Genomic DNA, 27844 nt, shown 5'->3' with positions numbered 1-27844 from the left:
TGGATATCGGGATCAGAGTGTTTTAGTTTGTATTACTACTTGTTGTACTTGGTGATTTGTGCAATATTCACATTGATTAAAGTCTAGTTCGTGCCACGAATTTGTTGAATATTCACATTGACAGATTCCAAATTTTTGAAAGATTTATAACCTCAAGACCCTCAACATTCAACAAAATTCTTGGAAGTGGTAAAGATGGTGATTTGAGTTTCCTATCAGACTTGACCAGTACCAGTTTAAGGTGTTTTCCAAAATCAAAGTGCAATTTCAATTGTTGACAACACTAGATTCTGCGAGGGAATTCCTAATCTCAAGCTGCCCGATTCCAAGTCTATAGAGGTCCAATAAAAGAAGATTAACTCATAGCCCTTCTCTCTCTTTCTTTCTTTCCAAATTTTTTTAATAGGATGATAATGGTTTAGGCTAGTCGAGTTTCACATAAGGCTTGGTCATTAGTCTACCAAAGTAGTCTTACTTTCTAAACCAGCACAAGACGGTCATAAAGAACCAAGACCCTATGATTTAGTCATCAACTACAAAGTAAGTTACTTCCTTCTTGCTCAGAGCAATTAGATTAGTTCATAGCTTGAAATTAGTAATCCCTTTTAGTATCCGGGTACTTCCTCTATTTTGCAAGTGGCATAGCTACTTTCTCAAAAGCCACTGATGGGTTTTCTTCAGTTAATTTGATTGGTGTTGGCAGTTTCGAGTTTGTGTACGAAGGGGTTCTTTATACTGACAATAGAGATCGGCTTGTACTTGTAGCTGTGAAGGTGTTTAACACGTTATGCCACGGAGCGCCGAAGAGTTACATAGCCGAATGTGAGGCTTTGAGAAATATCAAGCATATCAAAATCTCGTCAAGGTCATATCTGCATGTTCAAGTGTTGATTTTTGAGGTGATGATTTAAAGGCTCTAGTTTATGAGTTCATGCAAAAAAGAAGCTGGTTGCATCCACCTCCTGTAATGAAAGAGGTAAGATATTGTCATTGGTTGCATCCACCCAAGAATTAAATTGTGACATCCCACATCGCCCAGGGGTGATCCTTATATGTATATTCCCATCCTTACCTAGCACGAGGCCTTTTGGGAGCTCACTGGCTTCGGGTTCCATGGGAACTCCGAAGTTAAGCGAATAGCGCACGAGAGCATTCCCATGATGGGTGACCCATCGGGAAGTTCTCGTGTGAGTTCCCAAAAACAAAACCGTGAGGGCGTGGTGGGAGCCCAAAGCGGACAATATCGTGCTACGGTGGTGGAGCGGGCCCGGGAAGTTGTCCGCCCCGGGCCAGGATGTGACAATTTGGTATCAGAGCCTAACCCTGGTCGTGGTGTGTCGACGAGGACGTCGGGCCCCTAAGGGGGGTGGATTGTGACATCCCACATCGCCCAGGGGTGATCCTTATATGTATATTCCCATCCTTACCTAGCACGAGACCTTTTGGGAGCTCACTGGCTTCGGGTTCCATGGGAACTCCGAAGTTAAGCGAGTATCGCACGAGAGCATTCCCATGATGGGTGACCCATCGGGAAGTTCTCGTGTGAGTTCCCAAAAACAAAACCGTGAGGGCGTGGTGGGAGCCCAAAGCGGACAATATCGTGCTACGGTGGTGGAGCGGGCCCGGGAAGTTGTCCGCCCCGGGCCGGGATGTGACATAAATGTTCTTCAAAGGCTAGAGATTGCTATTGATATTGTTATTGTGCACTGGATTATTTCCTCAATCATAGCGAAACGAAAAGGTTGATCATTTGATTATTTGTGACCGAAAGATCATAGGTTCGAGTCGTGAAAATAGCATTTTTCCAAAAAGCAAGGGGAGTTTGCATATGATGGACATTTGCGTCCCTCCCCCCAACCCTGACCCTTGCAAATCGGGGAGCCTTGTTAGTTTGGAATCGCCCTTTTTATAGCGAAACACTGATAATTCATTGTGATCTCAAGCCAAGCAATGTTCTTCTAAACACCGAGTTGACTGGACATGTTTATTGAAAGTAGACTAATCTCAGACTTATTTATATGAACTCCTCCATAAAGTGTTACCGAGCCATATTATTAGAAATAACGAAAGCATCTCTAAATACTCAAAATTTCATATCCGAAACGAGTTTTAAGGGGATGGGGTTCAAGTTCGTTGGTATGGTTACTGACGGCCATTTTAAAGCCCATGGGCTATCACAAATCAAGGTTTTCTAGCATTGTTTATTCTCCCATGTGTATTCTGAATTCTGGTCGAATGGTTTACGAGTTGTTCTACCAATCTTGACGAATGGAAGAGTCCTAATAAACCCGCAAAAAATGAAAAATCTTAGCCGTTCATTAATTTATCTTAATTCAGATTTGTTACAATTGATAATGATTTGTTTTTGGACAAACAATCGGTATACTTACAAATATGTTTTTACAACAAAGGTACCATGTGTTAATAATCTTTCAACTTACTGCTCTATCTTTACCGCACACCAATTAATGTCGTCTACTTATTATTAGTACTTAATGAATTTCATCATAAATTGTTACCCAAAATATTAATTATGAAAGTAAATAAACTTGATTAATTTATAAATTTATCGAGACCCAGTTGGTATGGTTAGGAGATGAATCAATTTTGTTCATTATTTTCCTGCCTTTAGAATGAACCAAGGGACTAGCTGTTTTTTTTTTAGTACATTGATATTTTTATACTTGGAGGAGAGAGAGTTCAGCTAAGCCACACAATGGGCAGCCTAATTTGGTATCGAATTTGTCATCCACCAGATTTGAACCTAAGACCTCTCCCTTCTAAGCGAAGATGGATAGCATAATACCGTAGTACTGAGTGGCCGGCTATCAGCTGTTAAGTTGCAAAGGATACGGTGGTGTAATTTGGTCCATGAATTGCCTTGTGCAATTTGCATGCATGCGGTAGGTGACTCCCAAATAATTCTTATCAACAAGCAAATTAAAGACTATTAATTACTAAAACTCTTTAATTATTACCTCTCTATTTTGCTTTTGGAAATAGGATTCTTGACCCTTTTGTGTACAACAATTTAAGGGGCAGTTAAGTTAGTTGCTGTGGTGGTTGGTCATTAGGGTTTTGGCCGTTTTGCAGAAGAAAAAGAAAGGAATGACCATTTGATATTTGGACAGACATCGTGATGGTGCTAGCTGCACCTGCATGTTGGTATTTTAAAAGAAAATAAAAGAGTGAGAAAAGGGTACGTAAATTGCTCTCTTTGGACATTATGATGCCAATTTGCTTGGTTGAGAAACTTGTGGCTTTTCTAATGGGGATTGCGTAAAGGTGCAAACAATTCGTTTTGTTTAGTATAAGCATAAAGAGTGATTGTGCAAAATATATTTCATATTTGGGAAAATTATGGTCCCTACGTCCAACCAAATAATAAGGTTTTTGACGATCCAATGCATGCGAACTTGAGCTTTATAATGTTCATGATTTTGCTTGGACCAAAGTTTAGGTTGGTTGGTGAGGACAATGTGTTTGCTTTTTGCATTCAAATTTAGATTCTTCTTCTGTAAATTAATTTAATATCGCTTTATCAAAGCTAAAAATAACTTAGTTTTACTGGAATTTTGCTTAAATATGCATGTTTTCCAAGATTAAATGGAAACCTCCTAAACATACGTAGTATTATTGAATTCTAACCACCACAACCACCCTCATAAAATAAGGGCAAAAGGCCAATTGAGAGAGCTCCCTTAAATCATTTTGTACCCCTGCATATTATTGCGATTCAATGAAACTTCCCTTTTAAATGAATTGGGCTTTTTAGCAAAAATGATTTTTGAGATTGTCATAACTTCTCATTTTGGTCCCTGAGATTTTCATAACTCTTCATTTTGGTCCCTGAAATTTAACAAAAATACTATCAATTTAATGGAGATTATTACGGAAGAATCAAAATGATTGACGGTGGACAATCTCAGGGACCACTTGTAATGATTCTCAATCTTAGGAACAAAAGTGAAGAGTTATGCAAATCTCATGAACTGAAGTGAAGATTGATGCAAATCTCAGAAACTATTTTGATTAAAAACTCACCAAATAGGGTAGCTTTTCTATTGTGAATGCAGCTATCCCCAAAAATAGTGCTCTACCTTAAGTACAACTATAACCAAAGCTTTTATGAGGGGTTGCTCTAAAATTGAAACCTCAATCTTAAATACGGTTGCACCATGAATTAATTAAAAACTGTTTGACAATAGTGTTTTGTACTTCAACGAGATTCGTAGAAAGAAAAAAAAAAAACTGGTTCCTCAAAACTGGCTAACAATATAACGTTACTTTATTATTAAACATTTATACACAAACTTAAATTGACGAAATTTGTACATATACATAGTGGCCATTGATCAAATGAGCTGTACAAACAGTAAAGTTCGAACTCAGGACACTATTCAACTTCTTCACAATTGATTTAGGCGTATACACCCCATTGTTGAAAATTCTATTATGTTCATCAATTTTTTTGACTAAGATCCTTGACCAAACATCTAAACGCCAAAAACTCGTTGAATAAGTATACTGAAAGATACTAGAAAATCACCCATCGCACCAAATCTATTTCCTCTCACTTTCGACATATCATGTTGATTTCTACAAAAAGCAGCCCTGCTTCCTGCTTCACTGGAAGCCTTGTCCTCCTCCTCTCCCTCCAGTCAAACTGCCTTACAGTCCCATGTCCCTCACCACCACCACCCACCCCACCACCACCCCACCCCCCCCCCCCCCCCCCCCCCCCCCCAAACAATCCCCGGTCCACTCATTCCCAAGTGCAAGACTTTGTTCCAGAAAATTATTCAGTTATTCTATTAAGCTTTTGCAACCCTTCTGCTGCTTTACTGCATCGATGAGAACCTTCATGTCAGTACACATGCAAATCAACCCTACACATGATCTAAACAAATAATAATAATTAAATAAATGAATAAATCCGAAGAAAATTGGGTTGTAGATAACGAGTATGCATGACGTTGCAAATTATTTTCTTCATTTATTTTTCGGGGTCACACTCATGGGTCACATAAGCCTCAAATTTTGACAAACAAGATGTCGTATGAAGGATCTGTTTAGATTAAGATCATATGGAGGAAGATGGCAGATACGGATAGGAGATGTATATGTGTGCTATCACTAAATATTTTGTAGGGACATATTTCAGTTGTTCCTTTTGCCAAGTTTCTTCCCTGATCTACTTTCTCCTCCTACCCACATGGATATATGGGTATATATATTTATCTTTCTTTAATTATCCCACATGGAGTGCCAGTACTCCATTAATCTGGAAGATGTGGTTATCGTACTTGAATTCTTTCTCACCCATCTTTTAATGTGACATTTTGAAGCTCCTTTCAAACCAAGTCGAAGATATCCAATAAGGAATTGAACCACATCCCATTCCCATTTGGTTATCACAATTTCGATTTCTAGGTGAGAAAATGTTATGTATATTAGGAATCTCATTCTACTGTAGCAATAACAAAATAACAGAATAAGTTATCACTATTTATCTCTTATGTATTTTATATATTGATTGTATATTACTTGTTTAAAGTTTTTAGGCCCGTAATTTGGATTAACACCTGGATATTATATGACCGGTGTATAAGTGAAAGGAGTTAAATTGAGTTTATCTTTTAATATGAGAAGAAATAACTAATAGACTAGGAGCTAGTTAGTGTAGGAAAAAAGTTAACAACCTATTGACTTCAAGAGTGTCATGTTCTTTTTTTGAGCTTAAACGGAAAAAGTTTCATCTAGGGTAATAATTTCGCTTACGATGAAAACTATTTATAATAACCGCATTAGGCTACATTTTGTATGTATTAAATAAAATTTGCGCAACATTCACTTACACAACTAGATTTTAAATAAAATGTGATCGATAAATATGCTACATGTTCGTTTATCCACAACTACGACATTCAACCTTTTGCATGCCTTCATGAGTTAGAGACCGCCAACCAAATATCATATATGAGGTCAATATTCTTGATGTAATCCGCCTACATATTGTAGGCCATGCAATTGCATTTTGTCTCAACAAATTGCAGTTTACAAGTATGACTGGATTCTTCACTTCCAATTAATCCCACAATCAAGGCTAAATTGGAGTCGCGATCGGAATTGTCCATATCACCAAGCCATATTCTCCCATAATTGTCTACAAACCATGAGGGACAACATCATTAGCTTGGAATTGTGTTGGAACGAGGAGAGAACAACTGAATGCATGACATAGATACGCCATCATATGACATTTCGTATCAATGAAATAACAAATAAGGATGCATGGATAAAAATTTACACTTCTCTTTATTTCATTGGCATGAGACGTCATCATAACAGTATACCTGTGTCATGTAAGTCATTATCTGAAATGAGAGCCTTCCAATATTCAAGATTTAATGCCACTTAGTACTACGGTCTAGTGATATTTCTCTTAACTTGTAAGTGAGAGGTCTTAGGTTCAATTCTCGCCAAAAGAAAATTTGAATCACATTATTGTTAGCCTATTGTGAGGCTAAGCCCAAACCCCTCCATTTGGTGTGGATAATATGGTATTCCTCTTAACTTGTAAGTGAGAGGTCTTAAGTTCAATTTAGGTTCAATTCTCGCCAAAGGAAAATTTGAACCACATTATTGTTAGCCTATTGTAAGGTTATGCTCACCCCCTCCCTTTGGTGTAGATAATATCGTTTGTTAAAAAAAAAATTCAAAATTTAATATCTACCAATGAATTAAACGTTAATTGCATAATTGATTGCGAGTTTTATGACATATTCAGAAGCCAACCATAGGTTGTATGTAGTCCTTAATAGAGAATCGAAATTGGATACCAAACGGATTCTATAATATTGAGTTGCACCATTCACTTAAAAGGGACAGTTAGTTTCAGTGTTTGGAATTGAAGTCATGTAATTTTCGGAAGATTTCAATTAAGGACAATTTGCTATATCATGAAACGAGATATTTTTATTTATTTTAGATTTACTATTATTAAGAGAGAGAGAGAGAGAGTTTGAAACTATTATAATCATAGAAGATGAGAGTTTCAAACCTGGGATGCATGAGTACAAGTCCAACACCCTATCCATTAGAATATTGAACCACATACATGAAACAAGATTTGATGTTTTGGTCACAAGATAAAAAAAAGTATTTTAGACATTGAAATTTCAATATGGAATGGCAAATTGACCATTAATTAATTAGAGCATGGTAAGTACATGAATACTTTTTTGAAAGGGCCTAACTGATTCTTCTTAGTGGACGAGGATACTCTCCGAATCTTCTTTATGAGGATTTTGAGGATCACTTCATCATTTATGTTCATCGTATATCGTGTAGTTAATTTTCATCGGGTACTATTTGTGTTCAATTTTAAATTAAAAAAAAAAACTCAAAATGATTTTTAACCGCATGATGGTAAATGAACAGACACGATAAAGTAATCTCCGGGATCCTCACAAAGAGAATCTGGATAGGATCCTATTCCCTTCTTAATTGAAATCGTAAACTTACTACAAGTCTACAAGGCCTCATCTGCCATTGTTGAAACTACAAGACCCTATGTTAAATAAATGTGAAACTGGAAGGACTACAATTTAATTTGGCCTTTTTTCCTTTTCTCATTTCTGAATTTAGAGGTTAATCATTTTTTATGGATCAAGTGACATTAGTGAAACTTAAAAAAAACACTTAAAACAAATAGAAATGATTTCATAACAATTAAATGTTACGAGTAGCTTCATTATGTGATTACATTAGATTTTAACTAAGGAGTCGTCAGATAATTATTTTGTTTTTTCTTTTGTTTTTATTGTTTACGAAACTAAAATGTTGTTTGGTAATTACTTTCAGTTTTTGAAAAAAAAATGCAAATTGTAAACTATTTTCTTGAGTTTTCAAGATTTGGCCTTGAGTTTTCACTTTTAATTTTTAATTTTTATTTTTATTTTATTTATTTTTTAAATTGAAAGTAGTTATGAAACAAGATTATATTTTTTAATGCGTGGTGCATGCTACACACCTATTTTATGTCTCACACACTCCTTCTAAGTTTCGACTGTTTGATCGAATGAATTGATAAATATCAATGGATAAAAATTAACAAGAGTGTGTGAGAGGTAAAAAAAATGTGAATAGCAACCCCTTTGAATTTAAAAAAAAAAAAGAAGAAAAGTAAAAGCTGAAAACGAAGTAATTATCAAACAATTCCTAAACTATCAAGAGAACACAGTGATTTTTCTTTTTTATTTTTATTTATTTTTATTTTTTTTTCCCCTAACAACCCATAATCTATTGATGATTTGTAAGACTCAAATTCAATCAAGTGTGACAAGCCTAAGGTAAAGAACAAAAGGAACTGCTTGGTTGATATGCTTGAGCTATTATAAGCCAAATTGAAACGTTCCAATAGCATAGGTCAATCACCTTTGATTAGTTTATTTTTTGATATATTTTTTAATGAGATCACCATATTACATAACATAAACATGAATACTAAAGAAGCGAAAAGAAGATGTCAACGAATTCTTAATTGGGGCTGAAAAAAATAAAATGAATCAACCAAGGGCATGATCAAATATCAAATATCAAATAAATTGAATGCTTGTTCTACCGCCATGGGTAGTGGAAGATTTAAGATTCGAACATTATCAAGTTTTAGTGTTAAAGGTTTAAGCTTTCAACAGAAATAGAGCGCGAAGCATGTAAAAGAAATTTTTAGTTATTCATTGATGCATTTTGTCGAACGCTTGGTGGGTTGATTGTTGTCAATAGAACTATGTTGTCCACATGTTAATAGATATTGACATATGCTAAAGCAATTTGATAAGTGAAATTTTGTTGAGTGTTCTCGACGCAACCTGCTTAGTAATGTCTAGAAGACATTACATCACAAACTTGTTAGACACAAAAAAGACTCATACTAAACAGTTGAAAAATCCATATAAAGTCTTCACATGTATATTTTTAGGACTACAGATAGTCCTAAGACCACCTTGGTCCCTAATATACATCTATACTGGGTAGAAGTTAACATTGATTTTTTTTTCCTTAAACGATAGAAGATTTTATTAGACAAATTGATACGTGTGGTTGTTCGATCCTCAATTCATGTTTCTTTAAAGGTTTTTATCAAAATGCTCCCTAAAAGATTGACGAAACTGTTTATTTTTGTTCATCAATTTTAAAATCAATCAATCTTTTCTCAAAAATTTACCACCACACATCGCAATTGATGTGCGCCAGTGGTATAAAAACTTATTCAAACTAATTTACGCTCTCCAAAGATACCAAATTCATTTTTTAATCTTCTTCCCACCAAACAAACACACAAGTTAAACAAGATGAACAGAGCTTAATTGACTATTAAATCCAAATTTCCAAACCCACTATAAACCCTCGAGACAAAAGCAAAAATCCTGATTGAAATTCACGTGGATGGTAGGTGGCTAATTTTCCTTTTAAATTTATTTTATTATTATTTTTTGACTTGAAGAACTATAAATCAAGCAACAATGATGAAAGGCACATGGCTGCGAGTGAATCGCACGCTCTAATCAGAGATCATCATGCATTGGTCCCGCACGCATCCAATCCCAACCCCCAACAATCTACGTGGTCAACATCCTATGGTTCCACGTTTGAGGTCCTGTCTAGAGCAGAATAAAATGTGATGTGGGAGGCACATGGGGAGCTAAATTCATGGATGTGACCCATGGCCCGGATTTTATATTCTTCCTACATTTTTTAACAAGAATTTAATTTTAATTCAACTTCCTTGTGATTATATTGGGTACATTTGTCTCAACAAAGCGAGAGTGTTTCAATTAAAAAGGTAATTGAAATCTCGACGACAAAATTCACGAGGAAAGATATAGAAATCAAGATTATGTTATTTTATATATGTTTCGTAGTGATGATAATATAGTTTCTATTTATAGTTGTTTTTTTAATTAGTTAACGACGTTTACTCTTACATAGGAAATCTTATGTTCAATTTCGTCTTGTAACAAATTGAGCTTCCACGTAGTATTTGAGGATAAATATATAAAGATTTTAACTAATTTCAAAATGTACAGACTCAACATTAATTCAACAGATTACAGCTACCCATAACAAATATAAATACTCTAAAAAGTGTTTTGGTGTGGCTGATATCCAGAGATCAATCAGTAAACATGCATTACTGCTTTCATCTCTCCTCAAATATCGCTTGTTTAAAGAAAACGACCGTTTACTTGGTGCTGTGAACTTATACGTAGGTGAGTTTCCTTTGTACCTTTCATCGATGGTTTCCTTTTTCTCTTCAAAGGCCATGTATGAAGCTGCATTGTTGGATACACTTCTTGTCATCTCATTTCTTCACTTCTCTGCTGTATAACACAATGACAAAATATCACTGTAAATGTAAGCTTCCCACCAAAATTTGGCCTCTACGGGATTCGAATTTTCTTGCAAAGTCCACCACAAAATCCACCCTTCCCCTTCTTTTGATGTGTGCAGTTGATACTTTGATGTGTTGACAAACACAGAAGGTTCCTATATTTTCCTTTAATTAAAGCAAAGGAGGGAAAATGATAATGGGTAAGCTTAATCCTAATCATTTCACCGTCTTGTTTCTGATATCACGGGTATCCAATGTAGTAATAATTTGCATAGTAGCATGGAGAAAAAATGGCACTACTGATGCATGCAACTAAAGAAGTAAAACTTTACGTCGTTTCTCTCTTTTGCGATGGCTTTACGTGGCTTCGCTTTTCAGTAATAATTTGTTGTCACTACTGGTATAAATTTGTTGCGTCTATTGTTTTGTGACAAATTAATATAAGTGGCGTTATAGTTTTTCATACATGTGGTAGCCGTTTAAGGGTTTAATATAATTGTATGTTTAAGCAAATTTACTCTAGATCATTTTCTTGATCACCAAAACAATATACCCAATTAGCACCTCTGTATGTAGTTGGGATAATCAAATTAACACAATATCAATCTATAATTTCTTGTCAAGAAAGGAAAACGTAAAATACTACAATTCTATCTATCATTCCCTTCGAATTGAAGTAGCCTGTAGCAACGTTGATTACATACAATCATCTACAACTCACATAATATGTTAAAATTTTGATATGTACCTATGACTTGTGTGGGATTCGCTTCTAAAATGTGAACTATAAATACCTATATAACTTAAAAATATTATTCTTACCACATATTTCATGTAAACCACACGTATGTTGTTTTCGCTCAATAAATATTCGAGCCTTAAACATCTAAGCTCACAACTAATCCCGACGCGAGCCACCCATGTGGTTAGGTTGCATTCAGCCAAAGAAAGTTATAAGCTAAAGGGAACTTACATGTTTGAATGTAATTATTTAAAATAATGGAGTTTAGTCTACGACTCTACAAAAACAATGGGGTTTAGTCTGTTATATTACTGCTTGCTGGGGTTGTGGCTCGAGATTGAGAGGCATAATTATGTTATTTTATAATTAATTAGCTTATTGTTATGTGCTGCATGCCATTGTGTTTGTGATTGTGCTTGAGCCCCCACTCACAGTTAAAGCCAGCGGAGTCTATGGACCGATGATTACGGGATTAAATGGGTCCTACAACCCACGTTGGATGCTCTCTCAGTTCCAATCTCCAATCTCACGAAATTTCTGTGTATTCTCGTACAAAAATTTTAAGAGGACTCTTTTAAAAGTGAGATACTCTATAAACTCTTTGTCACCTTCATATTTTTAGCACAATATTTCATAATGTTTGACATCAAAATTGACTTTAAATTGAGAGGTGACGAATAGTTCATGAAGGGCTTCACTTGTTAGAGAGTTCCCTTAGCATTTACTTTCCAAATAATAAGAATGACTTATATAGAATATGTATATTGTTATTTTGACGTTTTGATTCAATAGCACAATATTATGTATTGCATTATTGAATTTGAACACGACATAGTGATGAATATGTTCTATGTAAGTTGTTCTCCCAAATACGAACATGTAGTGTTACTATTTTACCCAATCACAATCTCCAATATAATGAGAATTACTGTGAAAATAATACATTCATAAAAAAGACATAGATCAACTCTGTCGTCTACTCATATTATAACGTGGAATGTATCAACATATGACAATATCCAAAGTACACACAAAATTTCTCTACTCTTAAACTCTCATTAGTTTCTTCTTCTAGTTGGTCATTAGGGGTGTGAATTTTGCTTTGGGCACCCCCTTGCACCCACTCTTTTCCGATACACCCATATGCAATGCAATATTTAGCTGAGTGGGTGGGGGCTTTTAGATTGTGTTTGCATAACTTTCTATCCCTCTCATGCCCCATAAAATATTTTGATTGGTCCCCCAAAGCTAAAGGAATGTCCTCGAATCACAGCCGCTGATCACGGCTCAACTTCAGAATGACTCAAAGTTGCTCTCCCATTGAGTCCAGATCTAAACAAACCCTTTTACTTTTCTTGTGTACCCAATTTAAGGTTCAAAAATTTTATTTTCCACAAATTGCCCTTTGCCCTAATTATCCCTCTCTCTCTCTCTCTCTCTCTCTCTCTCTCTCTCTCCATTTGTGATGTCACATTAGGTATACTTGCTTCGCATGTCATTTAAGTTCCATTACGTACACGATTCAAAGACTAGGGATACTACCCACTCTTGGGTAGCCTAGTGGCTAGGGCGAACTTATCCCTGTGTAGCCAAAGATCATAGGTTAGATTGGATGAGACTAAAGTTTTAAGTTGGAAACTATGATGGTGAGTTGCTATGTTAGTAATCGACAAGTAACGGGTGTACCCGATAGAGTCGATACACAATAAACTTTTTCGTTAAATTGCAATAAGAAAAAATTTAGAATTACAGTTTCCAAGGAGGAGCCAAACAGTATCTAATCTTTTGTTCTCTCTTAATCAAGAATGCATACATGTGTGTGTGTGTGTATATATATATATATATCTATTCATAATTAATTTCTATTTGGAGGTATATATACTTCTTTTGTGGTTACTTATGAAGAGCATGTGCATGGTGAGTATGTGCCTTTGACAAAGGACAAAGCAAAACGAGTTTTTAGGTGTGGAACAAGGAAAATCGAACAACCCCTAATAAATTTTCCAGGAAAAAAATGAGAGGAAAAAAATAGCAAGAAAGATAACCACTCGCGCGTAAGAGCGTGCAAACTCAACCTCCCACCGATTGGGAAATGGGAGAATAACGTATGCAGGTCCCACGCTTATCCGTACAAGGCAGCCCGATTGGCTGATAATATGCACGCTCCAAAAATTGAGAATGGGATTGAGTTGATTGTTGTTTTTTCATTTAATCTGAAATTCCAAAATTAGCCCCTGATGACGTCCCAAGTCTGGAACCAACCTCCATAAGTAGTCCACCACCCCCTCCTTCAAGCCCTCACCCAATCAGTACCTCACTGACTCTCTCTCTCTCTCTCTCTCTCTCTTTCTATTTTCTGTTTGTTTCTAGGGAAAATTAGAAAAAGAAAATGGGTGTGGTGAGTGTTTCTACTTGCATTGCCACTCTACTAATCTCGCTAATGTGGGTGGCTGAAGCAAGAATTCCGGGCGTCTACACCGGTGGCGCATGGCAAGGCGCTCATGCCACCTTCTACGGTGGCTCCGACGCCTCCGGAACCATGGGTACGTCACCAAACCCTGCATTTGCCCTTTGCCTCAAAATTTTTTTTATTTTTTTTTCGCAATGTTCACAGAAATGCCGCATTCTAATATCTCAAGCTTATCATGCACTGCATGCATTATGGCATTCTCTCGTGATACTGCCTGATTATCATGCACTGCATGCATTACCGCATTCTCACGTGATAATGCCTGATTGGTTTAAAATATCGTCACATTGACAGAATCGAACAAAACCCCTTAAAGATCTACGACAAAGATATTAATCAAGCTTAATTGTCAACTAATTAACTAAAAAATATTGTGTTTTTAAGGTGGGGCTTGTGGATATGGAAATCTATACAGCCAAGGGTACGGAGTTAACACCGGAGCCCTGAGCACGGCACTGTTCAACAATGGCCTCAGCTGCGGAGCCTGCTTTGAGATCAAGTGCTCAAACGACCCCAGATGGTGCCACTCTGGAAGTCCATCAATTTTCATCACTGCCACTAACTTTTGCCCTCCCAATTTTGCCCAACCAAGTGACAATGGCGGATGGTGCAACCCTCCTAGGCCCCACTTCGACCTCGCCATGCCCATGTTCCTCAAGATTGCCGAGTACAGAGCTGGGATCGTCCCTGTTGCCTACCGTAGGTTAGTAAAGCTCACATCTCTGTTTTTTAAGCTCTGTTTTTGTTCTCTGTTTTTTATGCTCTGTTTTGTTCTCCGTTTTCTTGCTCTATTTTTTAGGTTTGGCTATTTTGTTTAACAATTTGAGAGTAAAAATCTTGGATTTGGAAGTATTTGAAACTTTTTTTTACTAAATTAATTACTATTTTTTACATAAACGGATTTGACCGTGAGTTTAAAGAGCTAATTGACCTAACTTACGTGGATCTGGTTTCTCTGTCCTTCCACTTTCCATATATTCTGATTCTCTTCTATTTGTGTGGTCACGGATAAGTCATATCAATATTTTATATTACTATTTTTTTTTATCTTATTATTTTTATAAAAAATATTGATTTAACTTAACCGTGATCGTATAAAATAGAAGAGGATGAAAATGTACGAGAAGTTAGAAGGGAGAGAAGCCGGGTGCAACTTGCGTGTGCGATTAGATGTCATTATTATAAAACACTACGTCTAACTTTTTAGCCCAGTGAAAATGCAGTTTCCGGAATTTCCAATTAGACCACTTTTTGCTATATAGTTGTACTGGAAATCCATCTATTTCCATCACTGCCACTAACTTTTGCACTCCCAATATTGGTAGTGCGAGTGTTTCTTTTTCATTTTTTTTAATTTACCATTATTAAAAGGAGGAGGAAAAGTTCAAAATATTTACAATAACTTAAAAATAAGAGTTTCAAATCCGAGAGACATTGTAGAAATCTAATACTCTATTCAGTAAGATATTAAATTTCTAATTTAATTTCTTTTCATATGAAACAAGTTAGACTACTTTTCTTTTTTTTTTTCCTTTAAAGCTTTTTCTAACCTTTCTCAGTCTTGTGGGTCACACTTGTGGTACAAGTGAGTTGGATCCTGGTCTGATTTTTAATTGCTTTTGTAGAATGTCTATGGTATTCTGAGTAATATTCTGGGCTTTTTAATCGTTTTTATTTATATTTTTGAACAAATATCAAATGCATAAAAAACTCGAACTATGTGATACTTGAAACGCTATATAGAGAATTTGATCAATCTGTTTAATGACCATGTGGAAAGAGCTCACTTGAAATTGACTTGTTGCCCCAAGTTCTTGATATTTTTAGTTGATTCTTTCTTATGGTAGTTAATAGGTTAGTCAATTTCGGCTCTTTGGTCGTTTTTTGGTCACTTTCAAAAGTTTGAAGTTTTCCCAATTGGTCCCAAATGCTGAAAGCAAATTAATGGGCATGGCATGAGGAATATTTAACTCCCCAAAAAACCCTAGTTTTTAACATATGCTACTAGATTTCAAGAAAGTGTCTCAGTTGCTATTATGTCATCCTTTGGCCTAACTCTAGGCCTTTTCTTATCCACTAGATCACACGCGCGTCCTAGTCGTGCAATTAAACGTATTTTATCAGATTGTCTGACATGTTGTGTTGCAAAACAATGCTTACATCGCTTGTGTAAACAACGAGCCTAGTAATATAAGGTTTAAGAAAGTTGTTATGCAAATGTCGATTAAGTCTGTTAGTCAATGTTGTGTGTCTGCCCCGTTATCCAAGTTTAAGTCCAGTTGAATGCCTTAAAAAGTAGAGTTGTTATTAACATTTCAAATTATAAATAAAATTTGACTTATAGTTCAACTAAACTTGCATTAGCTACCAAACCTACCCCTTTTTCTTGGATTATGGTCTTTTTGGTCCACGACAAGATCTGCACCGTACGTACATTTTTGACCAGTAAATCTTACGATTAAAAATAGTTCACAGTTTCCTATGTAGAAAAACCAGAGACCGTACCAAAGCAGTGCCCAAAAGTCCGAGACTCGTTGATCAATGTGAAAAGACCAATTTAGTGGTCAATTTTGATTCGCTCATTTATTCGCGCCCACCATAAAACACGGTCCGCGATCCACGTTAACATTCCCAAGTTCGAATTCCGAACATACCCTCACGTTTTTTGACTTTTTTCCGCAGGGTGCCGTGCCGGAAGCGGGGAGGAATCAGGTTCACGATCAACGGCTTCCGTTACTTCAACCTGGTTCTGATCAGCAACGTCGCGGGCGCAGGGGATATCGTGCGGGTCAGCGTGAAAGGCGCCAGGACTGGCTGGATGAGCATGAGCCGCAACTGGGGCCAGAACTGGCAGTCGAACTCCGTTTTGGTTGGTCAGTCGCTGTCCTTCCGGGTCACAGGCAGTGACCGACGCACCTCCACCTCCTGGAACATCGTCCCGGCCAACTGGCAGTTCGGTCAAACATTCACCGGCAAGAACTTCAGAGTCTGAAAAACCAACCCCAAAAGTCAACATATTTTTTATGATTTTCCCGCCACTTTAAAGATTTTTCTACTAGATGCTGTTTTTGACTAGGGGTGTTGGAGAATGTGAGAGTGCTTCAGGGGCAAGTTTGACTTTTTGTTTGGTGGGATTTGGTGTGACTTTTGTGAGTGGTTGTGATGTGTAGTAATATGGGTATAACAAAGTAACTAAGTGAAAGGGGTAATTTGGGAATTAAATTTGTAGGAGGAGGAGAGGTTGAGGCGGCTGCAGAGAATTTGTAGCCCGCACCATATTAATATTTTGCTAAAATTAAAGTTGTAATATATTCATATCCTCATTATATATTTATATATGCATGAGATGTGTATTTGTAGTAATCTTGTTTTGTTCATTTGGTTTCTTTCAGTTGGCATTTTGCTAATTTTAGCTTAATTCAACAAACTTTACATGATTGTGTTTATCATGGATAAGCAAAGCATTTGTAAGATTTCGGAGTTTGCTCGAACGATGAAGAGATTGGAAAAATGAATCAGGATTAGGATAGGCCGATGATTCGTTCTCTTTCCAATGTAATCGAAAGACATTAGAAATAAAAAAAAAAACTCGAATGGGAAATTTCCGGTTCATTTCAAAAAGAGTTTGCAAACGAATGAGTAAAACATTATATTTGAAAGTGCAGACAGCCTAAAAGAAGAGCGCCTAAATCGCGAAACATATGGTGAAGGGGAAGCTTCCCATTAGTGAACCCATGACTCCAAATGGGTCAAATCAATACCAAACCTGCACATGGGTGGGGTTGGGGCTGTGTGTATGGTGAAGTTATTCTCCATCTTCTTCTGTACTTTACAGGACAAACATCTTTGGATTCCATTCCAACACCAAAAGTAAAGTTACAATGCAGTAAGAGCCAATTTCCTCCTCTCAAATTGGTTGAGCTTCAACTTCAAGGTTTCGCCTTTTGTTTCAATCGTTTGTTTGATAAACATTTCGTTTTGGTTTTTGGTTTTCATTTTTTGTGCTAGATAAAGACGGGAAGTATATGTGAGAAATTATAACGAACAAAGGCGGAGGGAGGGAGGACGGAGAAAGGAAGGAGATTAGTTGCAAACCAAACCTTGAAAGTGAGGTTTTTAATTGTCATTTTGTGTATCATTCCCGACACATTTGTAGCAGAGAAAATGAAAACTTGAACCGAAAACTGAAATGATTACCAAATGGGTCTGAAGTTTGAGATTTAGAATCTTTTAGGCAATTAGTTACAAAAAGTAAGAAAAAATAATTTGGTTATGAAGCTCAGAGCCTCACTGCAGTCCTACTAGTTATGAATTCCAACCCTGATATCTCCACTGCGACTGCCAGTGGCTGCTTGCTCCACTTGTTCCAGCACCATGTCTCCTCGCCGCAGTAGCGGCCTCAACATGCCTTTGTCCGGAGCGATGATTATTGAAATCCGTCTCAGTAAGACAGACCACATTACATAAAGCGCAAGTCCTTAAAGCTTCGGGTGCTGCCCCGCTTTCAAGAACCTTCCTTCTCTTAGTTTCTAAATCCTCCCGAGGTTGATCAGCTGCTCTCCTCTTACTGTTTTCTCCAGGGATCTTTTTGCCCTTCAACTTATCCAAATTCATCTTGTGCTTTTTTCCCTGTTTATGCTTGTTGAGTACATCCTTGGTGTCGCAATAAATATTGCATACCTCACAATGCAGTTTTGGAGTACCGTTTCCAGAAGGACGAGGAGTAGCATTTCCAGCCGGCCGAGCACTAGTGTTACTCCATGAGGCAGCATTCGGATTTGCAGAAGCATAGTGATCTGTCCCATTTGATGGTATTGAGAAACCCTGAAAGAAGGTGATTAACTTTGACATGAACAACAATACATTGAATACAACACATGCAATGCATCCACTGATTGACATAAACTCAATCCATAATAAATATTCTCCCATCGGTTGAATTTGATTGCTAACAGCTATTTTCGGATCCTTGTACCATGCAGGGATAAAAGTCTCTATGGGTACCCTGAAAGGTTGCGGACATGCAGTACGTAACTGTTGTCTACCGTTTGAGATTAATTTTGAAATAACAAGCATACAGCACGATATGCAATGCATGCAGTGATCAATGTAATCTGAGTTGCTGTTTTCAGAATTGCAGGGGGACACAAAGCATATGCTTTGAACCATAATGATCAACCCCATACCAAATAGCTTTTCAGCAGAACAGAATATCAGCACATCAAAATAAAAGCAGTGAAAACGCCGTAGACCTGATAAATGGACTAGCAAAGAAAAGCTCCAAATAATCACAAAAAAAACAGACCAAGTAATACTAGAAGAATGAAGAAGAAACGTGAAAAGAGAAAGGTAAAAACAATAAAGCTTCCTCTAAGCTAGTGGGATGATACTGAAACCTCCTCCAAGCTAGTGTGTTGGTGCCAAAATCTTGTCCAAGGCACTGTTTTTCTTCAGAAATATCATGTGTTGCAGTGAAGAGCTTTCTAAATTCCCAACAGGACACCTAAAAGGAAATTTTCTTCCAATGTTTTCAGACGATCTGGGGGATAATGGGGTTTTCCTCCGGCTTCTTATGGTTATTTTTACATTTGGAAGGTGCATACCTAATGCTGTTATGTAGGCCTGGAACACGGCAAAAATATAATAGTAAAGTCATTGCATGAGAGGTTTACACCCTTTCTAAAAGAATTAGGGATGAGGTGTACACGACAACAGAAAGGATTATGCCTTTGGGGCATTTGGCAACTAATGAATGCCTTAGCCCTTTTCCAATGGACTAGCCATGAGTTTATTTCTTGAAACTCATTTTGTCCCCTAAACTCATTTTCCTATGGACTAGTATACAAGCTAACAGCTAAGGAATACAGACCATTTGCTATCTTTGGTGGTCAATCTATCAGTACTACACAAGGGGAGAAAAGAACACTAGAATGGAGTGGTAGTGGAGTAGGCTGGGTTAAAAAGCTGCCAGAAATGATTTTTTTTTATTTTTTATGCCTGAGATGACCTGGGCTACGCATCGTTCCATTCCTGCTCTCTTATGTGTCTGATTTTCTAAATAAATAGGCACATATTTATTCTCTTAATTTTGTGGGGTTTCAGCCATTTTAAGCAGCCACATAAACTTTTTCTGCCCCTTCGATTATTTTCCGACAAAGTGTAGAAGGGGAATTTGTCACTATAACATGAACTTTGAAGCTAGCTAAACATATCTGGGGTCTTTGAAAATGATAACGAATATTAGAAAAATCGATGCTGACAAAAGTGTTATATTCAAATGCTTTAGGGAAGTACATTGAACACCATTAAATACCACAAAGAAACACAATAAGGAAATGAAATAATAACAAAATGTCCATAAATTTTTTCCACGTAAATGTCACATCAACTTGGTTAACAAAAACACAACAGACTTGATGGAATGGGGTATTTTGAAACACAAGGCATATCATAAGGAGGGAAAGAGGAGGGAAGAAAGAAGGAGAAGCGGGGGTGGTTGGGGAAGCTAGACGCATATCATAACTGTAACAAAGCCTAATAAATATTCTTCCATTGATTGAATCTCCCCGCAAGAAGTTTTAATTGGGAAGGCATACAACATGCCATATTCAGATTCTTCTACCATACAGACAGATTACACAGGCCCTGGTCCCAAAAGCTTGATGTTAGGGAATGGGTGAACAAGGGATGCCAAGCTTACACCCTCCCTCACATGCAGCATGGGCAGCATGTGGAGGTACAAACAGATCGAAGGAGAAAAAGAACATAATATTGCAGCCTGACCATGCACCATTCACACAGCATAGAAGCAAGCATCGAGATCAAAAGTTTTGAACCCAATACCTCTTGCAAACAAGACTCTAATACAATGTTAGATAACCACTCGCCCCAAAAGCTAAGTGATGAGGGAATGCAACCGCAAGAATTACAAGGATTACAACAGCGACTAAACATCCATGGGTTGACAGAAGTTAACCCACCACTGCATTTGCCTCAACACGAACAATAGATGTACCTATACAGTCCTGATATGATAGAATAACCCTAGATATTCAGTTATGTCTTTTAATTGGAATATGTTCAGATAAAATTTGGATTGACAAGGTGTATGATCAAATTTCTATATAAAAATCTCAGTTCATTTATTTCTTTTGTGTTTGGAAAGTTCTAAAAACTCAGTTCAACCATAGTTTTCTATTGGAAAGATTACTTTGTACAAGTTTGATGCAGAACCAAGCAGGAGAGGAGTATCGATAGATCCTTTTATTTTCGTTGAACATCAAATAAGTACTGGAACAACTAGAAGTCTTGAACAAATGTGAAAAATCCCAATGGCAATGCACTAACTTAAAATTCAGATCACATTGAAACTGCACAAAAATGCACCATATGCAAAACCAAAGTTAATTGATTTAAGTTGAGAGAACAATAAGAATATACCATTTGTTGCAGGTGAACTTGCCGCTGCTCGTTTTCTCTGCTGTGATCTTTCTTAAGATCTTTCCACTGAGCTTCAAATTTCAACAGGGCCCTGCCCTGCTCTAAGAACGACTTCTCAAGGTGGTACCTCAATTCCTGAAAGTTTTGATGCAATTTTGCTATTTAACAGCATAAAAAAAAGAACAAAAATAAATCTAGTAAGCTACTACAGGCCAATCAAATTGTAACAAAAAGAAATGAAATTTAAAACATGCAGCCATTATCAAAGGCAAATGGAAACATGGGTACCTAATAAAAACTCAAAACTCACCAATTGCATTATCCAATTCCTCTAAGCAGTTGGCCATTTCAAAACTCCAGCACAAAAAACCCACCTGGGTTTTGTGCTTTTCTGGCAGATTAAGCTTGTGGGGAATCTGGGGATCTCTGAAACTGCAATTTTCTGGGAATTAGAAGATCCCACATGCAAAAAAAGTGCTTTTGACAATTGGGCAGAAAGCAGAAGCAGATTGAAGAAAGAAGCAGAATTTACAGTCAACTATGTGACTGTGATGGAAATTGAGGGCGGTGAGGTGAAGGGGGCTTCGATTCCCCAGCCCACCAATTAGCTCTGTTGCATGAATTCATAAGGAGAGCAGGTTTAATATTATTTATTTATTTATTTAATTTCCATTTTTGGGGTGAGATGAGAGCTGGGTTTTGTGAGAGAAGAAAATCTGAGAAGTGTTTGTTTGACCTGGACAGTAGAACAGAGAACTCGGAATTCTCGGGAGGATTTCTCAACGAAGAAGAAGAAAGTGGACTACTTTGCTCAGGCCCACCAGCAAGTATATTGGTGGGCCGAACCCACTTTTCATCTCTGCCACATGAAAATAAAAACAATTTGAATTAGCGTTTTTTCCTAATATAAACGATATTTTACAGTAAGAAGAATAAGAGGTTGGAATTCAGGACACCATGAGTTGAAGAAGAAAGACTAATAGATGTGATTTAAATCAACTCTTTATCACAACACACAGTGGCATGAGCGGGTGAATTCAACACCATAAGGAGGAATTCATAGACCTTCATATTCTACTATGTACCCTAACAGGAGGCGTATGGCAATAGCCAAGTTTATGATAAAAGGATAGGACAAAGGGAGAGGCTTGTAGCTTAGTTGGTTAAGAGCATTTACCGTTGCACTCGAGGTCCATATATGTTTGTCCATGTGATTCTCATGACTCACTGATTAAGGAGTTGTTGATGTTATCAGTTTGTTTGTATCGTCAGTTTTGTTCTAAGTACAATGTGTTTGGATTAGTATGTGGAGGAGAAGTATCCTCTGAGACCGTCATTGCCTAATAACCCTCGGCTAAAAGTTGTTAATCTCCAGGTAAGTTAAGGAACTCGTTTTTGTTCACAGCTGGGACACAGCCAAGAAACAGAAATTTGTATTGCATCAAAACTTGTGCAAGAAGATTCTACAAATGCTACAGATTCTATAGCACTTGAAGGGCTTTCGGTTTTATTTGTTTTAGACAAAATAAAGAATAGGAGTTATCTTTTCTTTGATCGCAATAGGATGCTGCATACAACAACACCACACCCCTAAAAGTTAAAAGTAAGGCAAATTCAGATGAAATACCACCCTTCAATAAAGATTTTAAGGAAAAATACCACTATTCATTTCTAAAAATTGTGAATAAATACACTTACATAGAAACATTTATATTTTTGTCCCCATTGCACGTGATACACATACCACCAATGCCAATTTCAAAAATTGTTGTCGGCCAGAGTCCTTGTGGTTATAAATTTTTTCTAGTCGCTGAAAATTGTCAAGTCACTTTTACACAATGACTTAAAAAAATACGTGCAACTTTTTCATTTTTAATTATATTTTGTTGTGTGAGTTTTACTTTTTTTCACATATGTAAATACAATAAAATTAGAGAAATTATGAGAAAATTCATTACTTAGCATGTTCTTTTGAAGGTCATTGTTAGAGAGTGACATTGAAACTGAAAAAAGTTGTCAGTCGCCTGAAAATTTGAAGGTCATATTGGTCACCGGAAAATTTGATCAATTGGTTGCAAGAAAAAGTCGCTCGGTCGAAAAACATGGTAGAATTAAGTGATAATCATGTAATTAATTTGAATTAGTAATATTTCTAGAATTGTTTTGGTTGACTTTTCCATTGATAGCTAAACTAAAAAATCATGGTATTTTGGTTATTCATATCGGCATCAGACCTCCTGAGAAACGAGAGATTCCCCAAGGAATGAAGGATCTGTCCTGTTAAATTATACTTTTCTAAATTAAATACTTCAGACGTCTGCTATATTGTTTTCTGTAATCCTTGTCCTGAGCTAACCCGGCCTATTCAGGTCTATCATAACCACCTTCCACTTGGCCGGTGGCAATGCCTCCATCTTTGCCCAGCAGCAGCTCATCTGCTTCTAAAAACCAAGTCATATCCCGTCTAATGACCAATCTACTACTTTCATGCAGCGTCAAACATTCTACGGTCACGGTCTAAACTTGCAGGCCAGGCCGTGCGGCGGAGCATGGATATGTCATCTAACACCTCATCGGATTATTTGATGACACTTGAGGCTAACTATTGTCCTAATTTGCTTCATGGTGAATATAAACTCAATCAGTGGGCCGTATAGTATCACAGTTTCAATTGTTATTTCAAACGGGACATGCAAATAGTTCTATTTTTGTAAAAAAAAAAAAATGCAGGCAAGTTGATAGACAAATAATAAATGCGTAAATGTGTTGAACTTGCAACCACCAAGCCACCAAATGTCTAAGTGCAGAGGTGGAAAGGTAACTACACGACGCCGCCTACCACTTTAGATACATAACAGAGTTTAGTTTGAACTCTGAACTTGCACAATTCCGTATATACCTCGCCATTTTTCTCTTAGATGGAATTATTGTTGAAATCCCAGTGGGTGAAAAAGAAAATCATGGGTTTAAATATGATTGCCCTACTTTAATTAACATTGTGGTTTTTTGTGGTAAAACTTCACACCTGACGGATTTGACAGGTGATAAAGTTGGAGACAGTATTAGAGTGGGACTCACGGGCTCGCCCATCCAAAAATCCAACAATTATGTACATCGATTTAGAGGATACGTGTCACATTCATCAAGCTATACATCTCAACTACGTAACTTCTTTAACATTAAAATACTATAATTAAGTTTTGATATGTTGGGATAGGTATGAGAATGACCACAATTCCACATTTGAGAACATAAACCAAAAAAAACCTTACTGAAATTTATCATAAAGTATTAGAAAATCTCAAACAAAATTGAATGACAATTGATAAGATAATAGGCTAACATTTTATCTACGGTACCTCCTTTTGTATATAGCCCTAGAAACTCTAGGAGACCAAATACGAATACAATTAACAAAATTAAATGACAATTGATAAGATAACACGCTAAACATTTTATCTACGGTACCTCCTCCTTTATATAGCCCTAGAAAATCTAGGAGACTAGCTAAATACGAATACAATTAAACAAGTAACAAAAAAATAAAAAACAACAGTCTCTTTGAAACGTCAACACATTATAACAATGAGTTTGATGTGCATCGTCAGTCTTTTTGAAACGACATATAATGATTTCAAATCAAACACTAAAGCTCAAATTAATCTATAAAGCTTTATTCTTGCTGCTCGATTTGCACATTTCGACTTGATTTCACCACCAAAATGCAGAAGGGCATTAGGGGCTAGAAAGAACTTCATAGTCGCAGAGAACGCGGTATAAAAGAAGGATACCGGCATGTCGCATTCATCAAGCTATACATATCAATTACGTAGCTACTTAAGCATTAAAATACTATAAGTTAATTTTGATATGTTTGGATAAGTTATGAATGACCACAATTCCACATTCGACAACATAAACCAAAGAAAACATTACTGAAATTTATCATAAAGTATATCAAACAAAATTGAATGACAATTGATAAGATAACATGTTAAACATTTTATCTACGGTACCTCCTTGTGTAGATAGCCCTAGAAACTCTAGGAGACTAAATAGGAATACAATTAAACAAGTAATATAAAAATAAAAAACAACAATCTCTTCGAAACGTCAATACCTTCTAGCAATGAGTTTGATGTGCATCGTCAGTCTATTTGAAAAATGTAATGATTCCGAATCAGACACTGAAACTTAATTAATTAATCTATAAAGCTTTATTCTTGCTGCTCGATTTGCTTTCGACTTGATTTTCAGTGTGTTCCGCAATCTAATTTACATCAGTCCCTCTCATATAGAGGAGCCCTCTCCTACACTTGTGAGACAATTATTTAGTTGACCAAACTCATTATAACACGTGTAACTTCTCCACTATTATAATAAAAATGCCTGCCAACTTCATGACCAAATTAAGGGTGAACCGGATAAATGCATAGCGTTGTGTATCCTGGTCGGTATTTAATCGCCGCCCCCTTCCATGTCTTACATAACTGTATATTTCAGCTGTACGTTTGTTCAAAACCAACCAATTAGGACTCATAAGAACTGAAGAAATAAAATTCGGACAACGACAGATGCCTAGCTAAAATTTGGCACCAACCATATTTTCAGGTGCCTATCGGGCACCTATATAAGAAGGAATCGGAGTCCTTCCATATCAAGATCTATCCATTGTGAAGTATACCCACAAATTGTTCGATGAATACCTTTTAGGCAGAAAAAATGCCCCCACGTGCTCGACTAAATTTCTCAATGAAAAGGTTGTGCGTGGTTGAATCTTATATTGGAACCCCATGTGATTAGAGTCTTGAATCTGCCATTGCACATATGTATACACATATATTTGGATGGAAGCGTTCACAGACTATATTTATCTGGAACAGAATGATATTTTTGTACTTAGTTAATCAATTTAAAATGAATTAAAACATACCAAATTAGTGTTCACAGTTAAGACCCCTCACAACTTACAGACTTCAAATTCCCATTCATAACTAGGGTTGCTCTGTTAGGGTAATTTTTATATTGGGTGACGACAACGTGAGATCTGATGTGAGTGAGACGCTTCACATTGGATGAGATATGAGGTCAGATGAGGCCAAATACATGATGTTCCACCTGGTTAGTAATGTGTTTTTTGTTCTCTCTCCGATACTAATGATTGTTGTGTGAGCTCCTCGATCCCTCAAATTCAATTATTTGACCTCATATACCTTAAATTGATTCCCGCCCGGCCTTGTGAGAATTTCGAAGGCTTATTTGATGAGTGTTTATTTATTGCATCGCTGTGCAGAAGAGATATGCTAGGCAGATTCGCCTCAAAAGCAAGTTTCTAACAATTTGCTGGACAAGTGTCCCTTCTATCGCAACAATTAATATTCATGTTTGGGTCCATTAAAATAACAAAAAAAAATGTTAAAATTGTTCTCTCTCTCCTCCAACCTATCGTCTCTCCAACCCGATGAACTCAAACAATCTAAAGAGACCAAGAAACGAAGATTGTCTCATAGCTTGAAACTAATACGCCCTTTAGTATTTCGACTTAATCTTCTAGGAATAGCTAGCCATGGTGTTCTCCTATTTCTTTCTTTATTCGTCAAGAAAGAGAACGATAGAAATTTCACTGAGCACTTTGGAGAACATGATTTTGCAAGCATCATATGCTACTCTACTTAAAGCTACTGCCAGGTTCTCAACGGCTAATTTAATTGGTGCCGATAGTTTGGGGTCTGTGTACAAAGGAGTGATCGATGATAATGATAAAGCTCAACTTGTTGCCGTGAAGGTGTTTAACTTGTTACGCCGTGGAGCTTCGAAGAGTTTCATAGTTGAATGTGAAGTTTTGACAAATATTAGGTGTGGTAGTAAAAGTTCATCGTCTTCACTCTTGAAATTGTACTTACAAATAATTAAACATCTTTGGACAAAAACCAAAGCCACACGCCCAAGGAGTGGAGAGAGTTTGGCCAATGGATCTCTAATGCTTAAGTTTCTCTAAAAAAGCGAGTTTAGAGCTTGAGTTTAAGGTTTCAACTTACTTGAGAAGTGCGGAATAAGGAGTATTTATATGGTTTGGCCGGGCACATAGGGTGAGGGATCTCGCGCCACATGTCAGCATTCAGTTGGCCAAGTTGTGTCATCCATTGGATGAGGAAGTAGTCTTTCATGAGGAAAGCTTAAAGGTAGGATTTAGTTATTAATTCTACTTTTAATTCCCTTGTCTTATCTTCTTGCCATGGGCAGAGGAGTTTGGAGATAGTGTGTTCAACAGCTCGTATCTTTTTGGTTGTTGATATATGCATGGAATAGATGAGGGCCTTACCAATTTAATAAAGGTTATTCTCATCAATCATGAACAAAAGTCCATGTGTCAGCTCTAAGATTTTTTAATTATTTTTTACACAAATGGAAGGTGCATGAGGTGTAGAAATCCCAAGTTGAGTGGGCTAGCAAAAAGTGGATTCCTTGTTTGCTTTGAATTTTGAGCTCACGTGTAGTAAAAGTATTATGGGTGATGAATACCAACTGCCTCTAGAATTTATTTAACTATACCTTAAATAAAGGATTAAATAAACCTAGAGAGCAATTATTTTCCAAACAAGAAAGATAGAAAACCAGAGAATTGTTCCCCTTCTCCCAGTTTTTTCTTTGCTTGCTTCATGAAGAGTTGATCATCGTCATTGGTAGCGCCTCCAAGGAGTTTTTGATGATGATGATAATAATTGAGACTTTGCTCAATATTAATCTAATGTTAAGCGCTGCATGATAGAAATTCCCAGCAATTAATGAAATGTAG

General features: G+C 36.7%; 2 protein-coding genes across 3 annotated transcripts; one reads left to right on the top strand and one right to left on the bottom strand.

Annotated features, from left to right (window-relative positions):
• Window positions 1–13425: 13425 nt before the first annotated feature.
• On the top strand, window positions 13426–16971 carry LOC103954300 (expansin-A4). Its single transcript, XM_009366112.3, has 3 exons — window positions 13426–13681; window positions 13993–14311; window positions 16291–16971. The coding sequence occupies exons 1-3, from the start codon at window positions 13528–13530 to the stop codon at window positions 16598–16600; spliced, it is 783 nt and encodes a 260-aa protein (XP_009364387.1). The 5' UTR covers window positions 13426–13527; the 3' UTR covers window positions 16601–16971.
• An 809-nt stretch (window positions 16972–17780) lies between these two features.
• Window positions 17781–21972, bottom strand: LOC103954302. Of its 2 annotated transcripts, none has more exons than XM_009366113.3 (3): window positions 21359–21972; window positions 21049–21206; window positions 17781–18432 (listed from the first exon to the last, which is right to left on the bottom strand). In XM_009366113.3, the coding sequence occupies exons 1-3, from the start codon at window positions 21393–21395 to the stop codon at window positions 17914–17916; spliced, it is 714 nt and encodes a 237-aa protein (XP_009364388.1). In that variant the 5' UTR covers window positions 21396–21972; the 3' UTR covers window positions 17781–17913. The 2 variants fall into 2 exon arrangements, with proteins under 2 accessions (XP_009364388.1, XP_048425096.1); XM_048569139.1 differs by having other exon boundaries at window positions 21049–21183; window positions 21359–21965.
• Between the last annotated feature and the right edge of the window lie 5872 nt (window positions 21973–27844).

The sequence above is a fragment of a genome, unplaced genomic scaffold (genome assembly GCF_019419815.1).
Source record: "Pyrus x bretschneideri cultivar Hongxiangsu unplaced genomic scaffold, Pyrus_bretschneideri_v1 Contig5, whole genome shotgun sequence".
Lineage (NCBI taxonomy): Eukaryota > Viridiplantae > Streptophyta > Magnoliopsida > Rosales > Rosaceae > Pyrus > Pyrus x bretschneideri.
The sequence above is the reverse complement of the archived record's forward strand: the minus strand, read 5'-3'. Positions and strand labels throughout refer to the sequence as shown.

Bases quoted from the DNA above. Each gene is read 5' to 3' on its own strand.
- LOC103954302 (XM_009366113.3), bottom strand. From the start codon at position 21,395: ATGGCCAACTGCTTAGAGGAATTGGATAATGCAATTG. The intron at 21,207-21,358 runs GTGAGTTTTGAG...GCTGTTAAATAG, and splicing joins GGAATTGGATAATGCAATTG to CAAAATTGCATCAAAACTTT. The intron at 18,433-21,048 runs GTATATTCTTAT...ACCTTCTTTCAG, and splicing joins AAGTTCACCTGCAACAAATG to GGTTTCTCAATACCATCAAA.
- LOC103954300 (XM_009366112.3), top strand. From the start codon at position 13,528: ATGGGTGTGGTGAGTGTTTCTACTTGCATTGCCACTCTACTAATCTCG. The intron at 13,682-13,992 runs GTACGTCACCAA...TGTGTTTTTAAG, and splicing joins CGACGCCTCCGGAACCATGG to GTGGGGCTTGTGGATATGGA. The intron at 14,312-16,290 runs GTTAGTAAAGCT...TTTTTTCCGCAG, and splicing joins GTCCCTGTTGCCTACCGTAG to GGTGCCGTGCCGGAAGCGGG.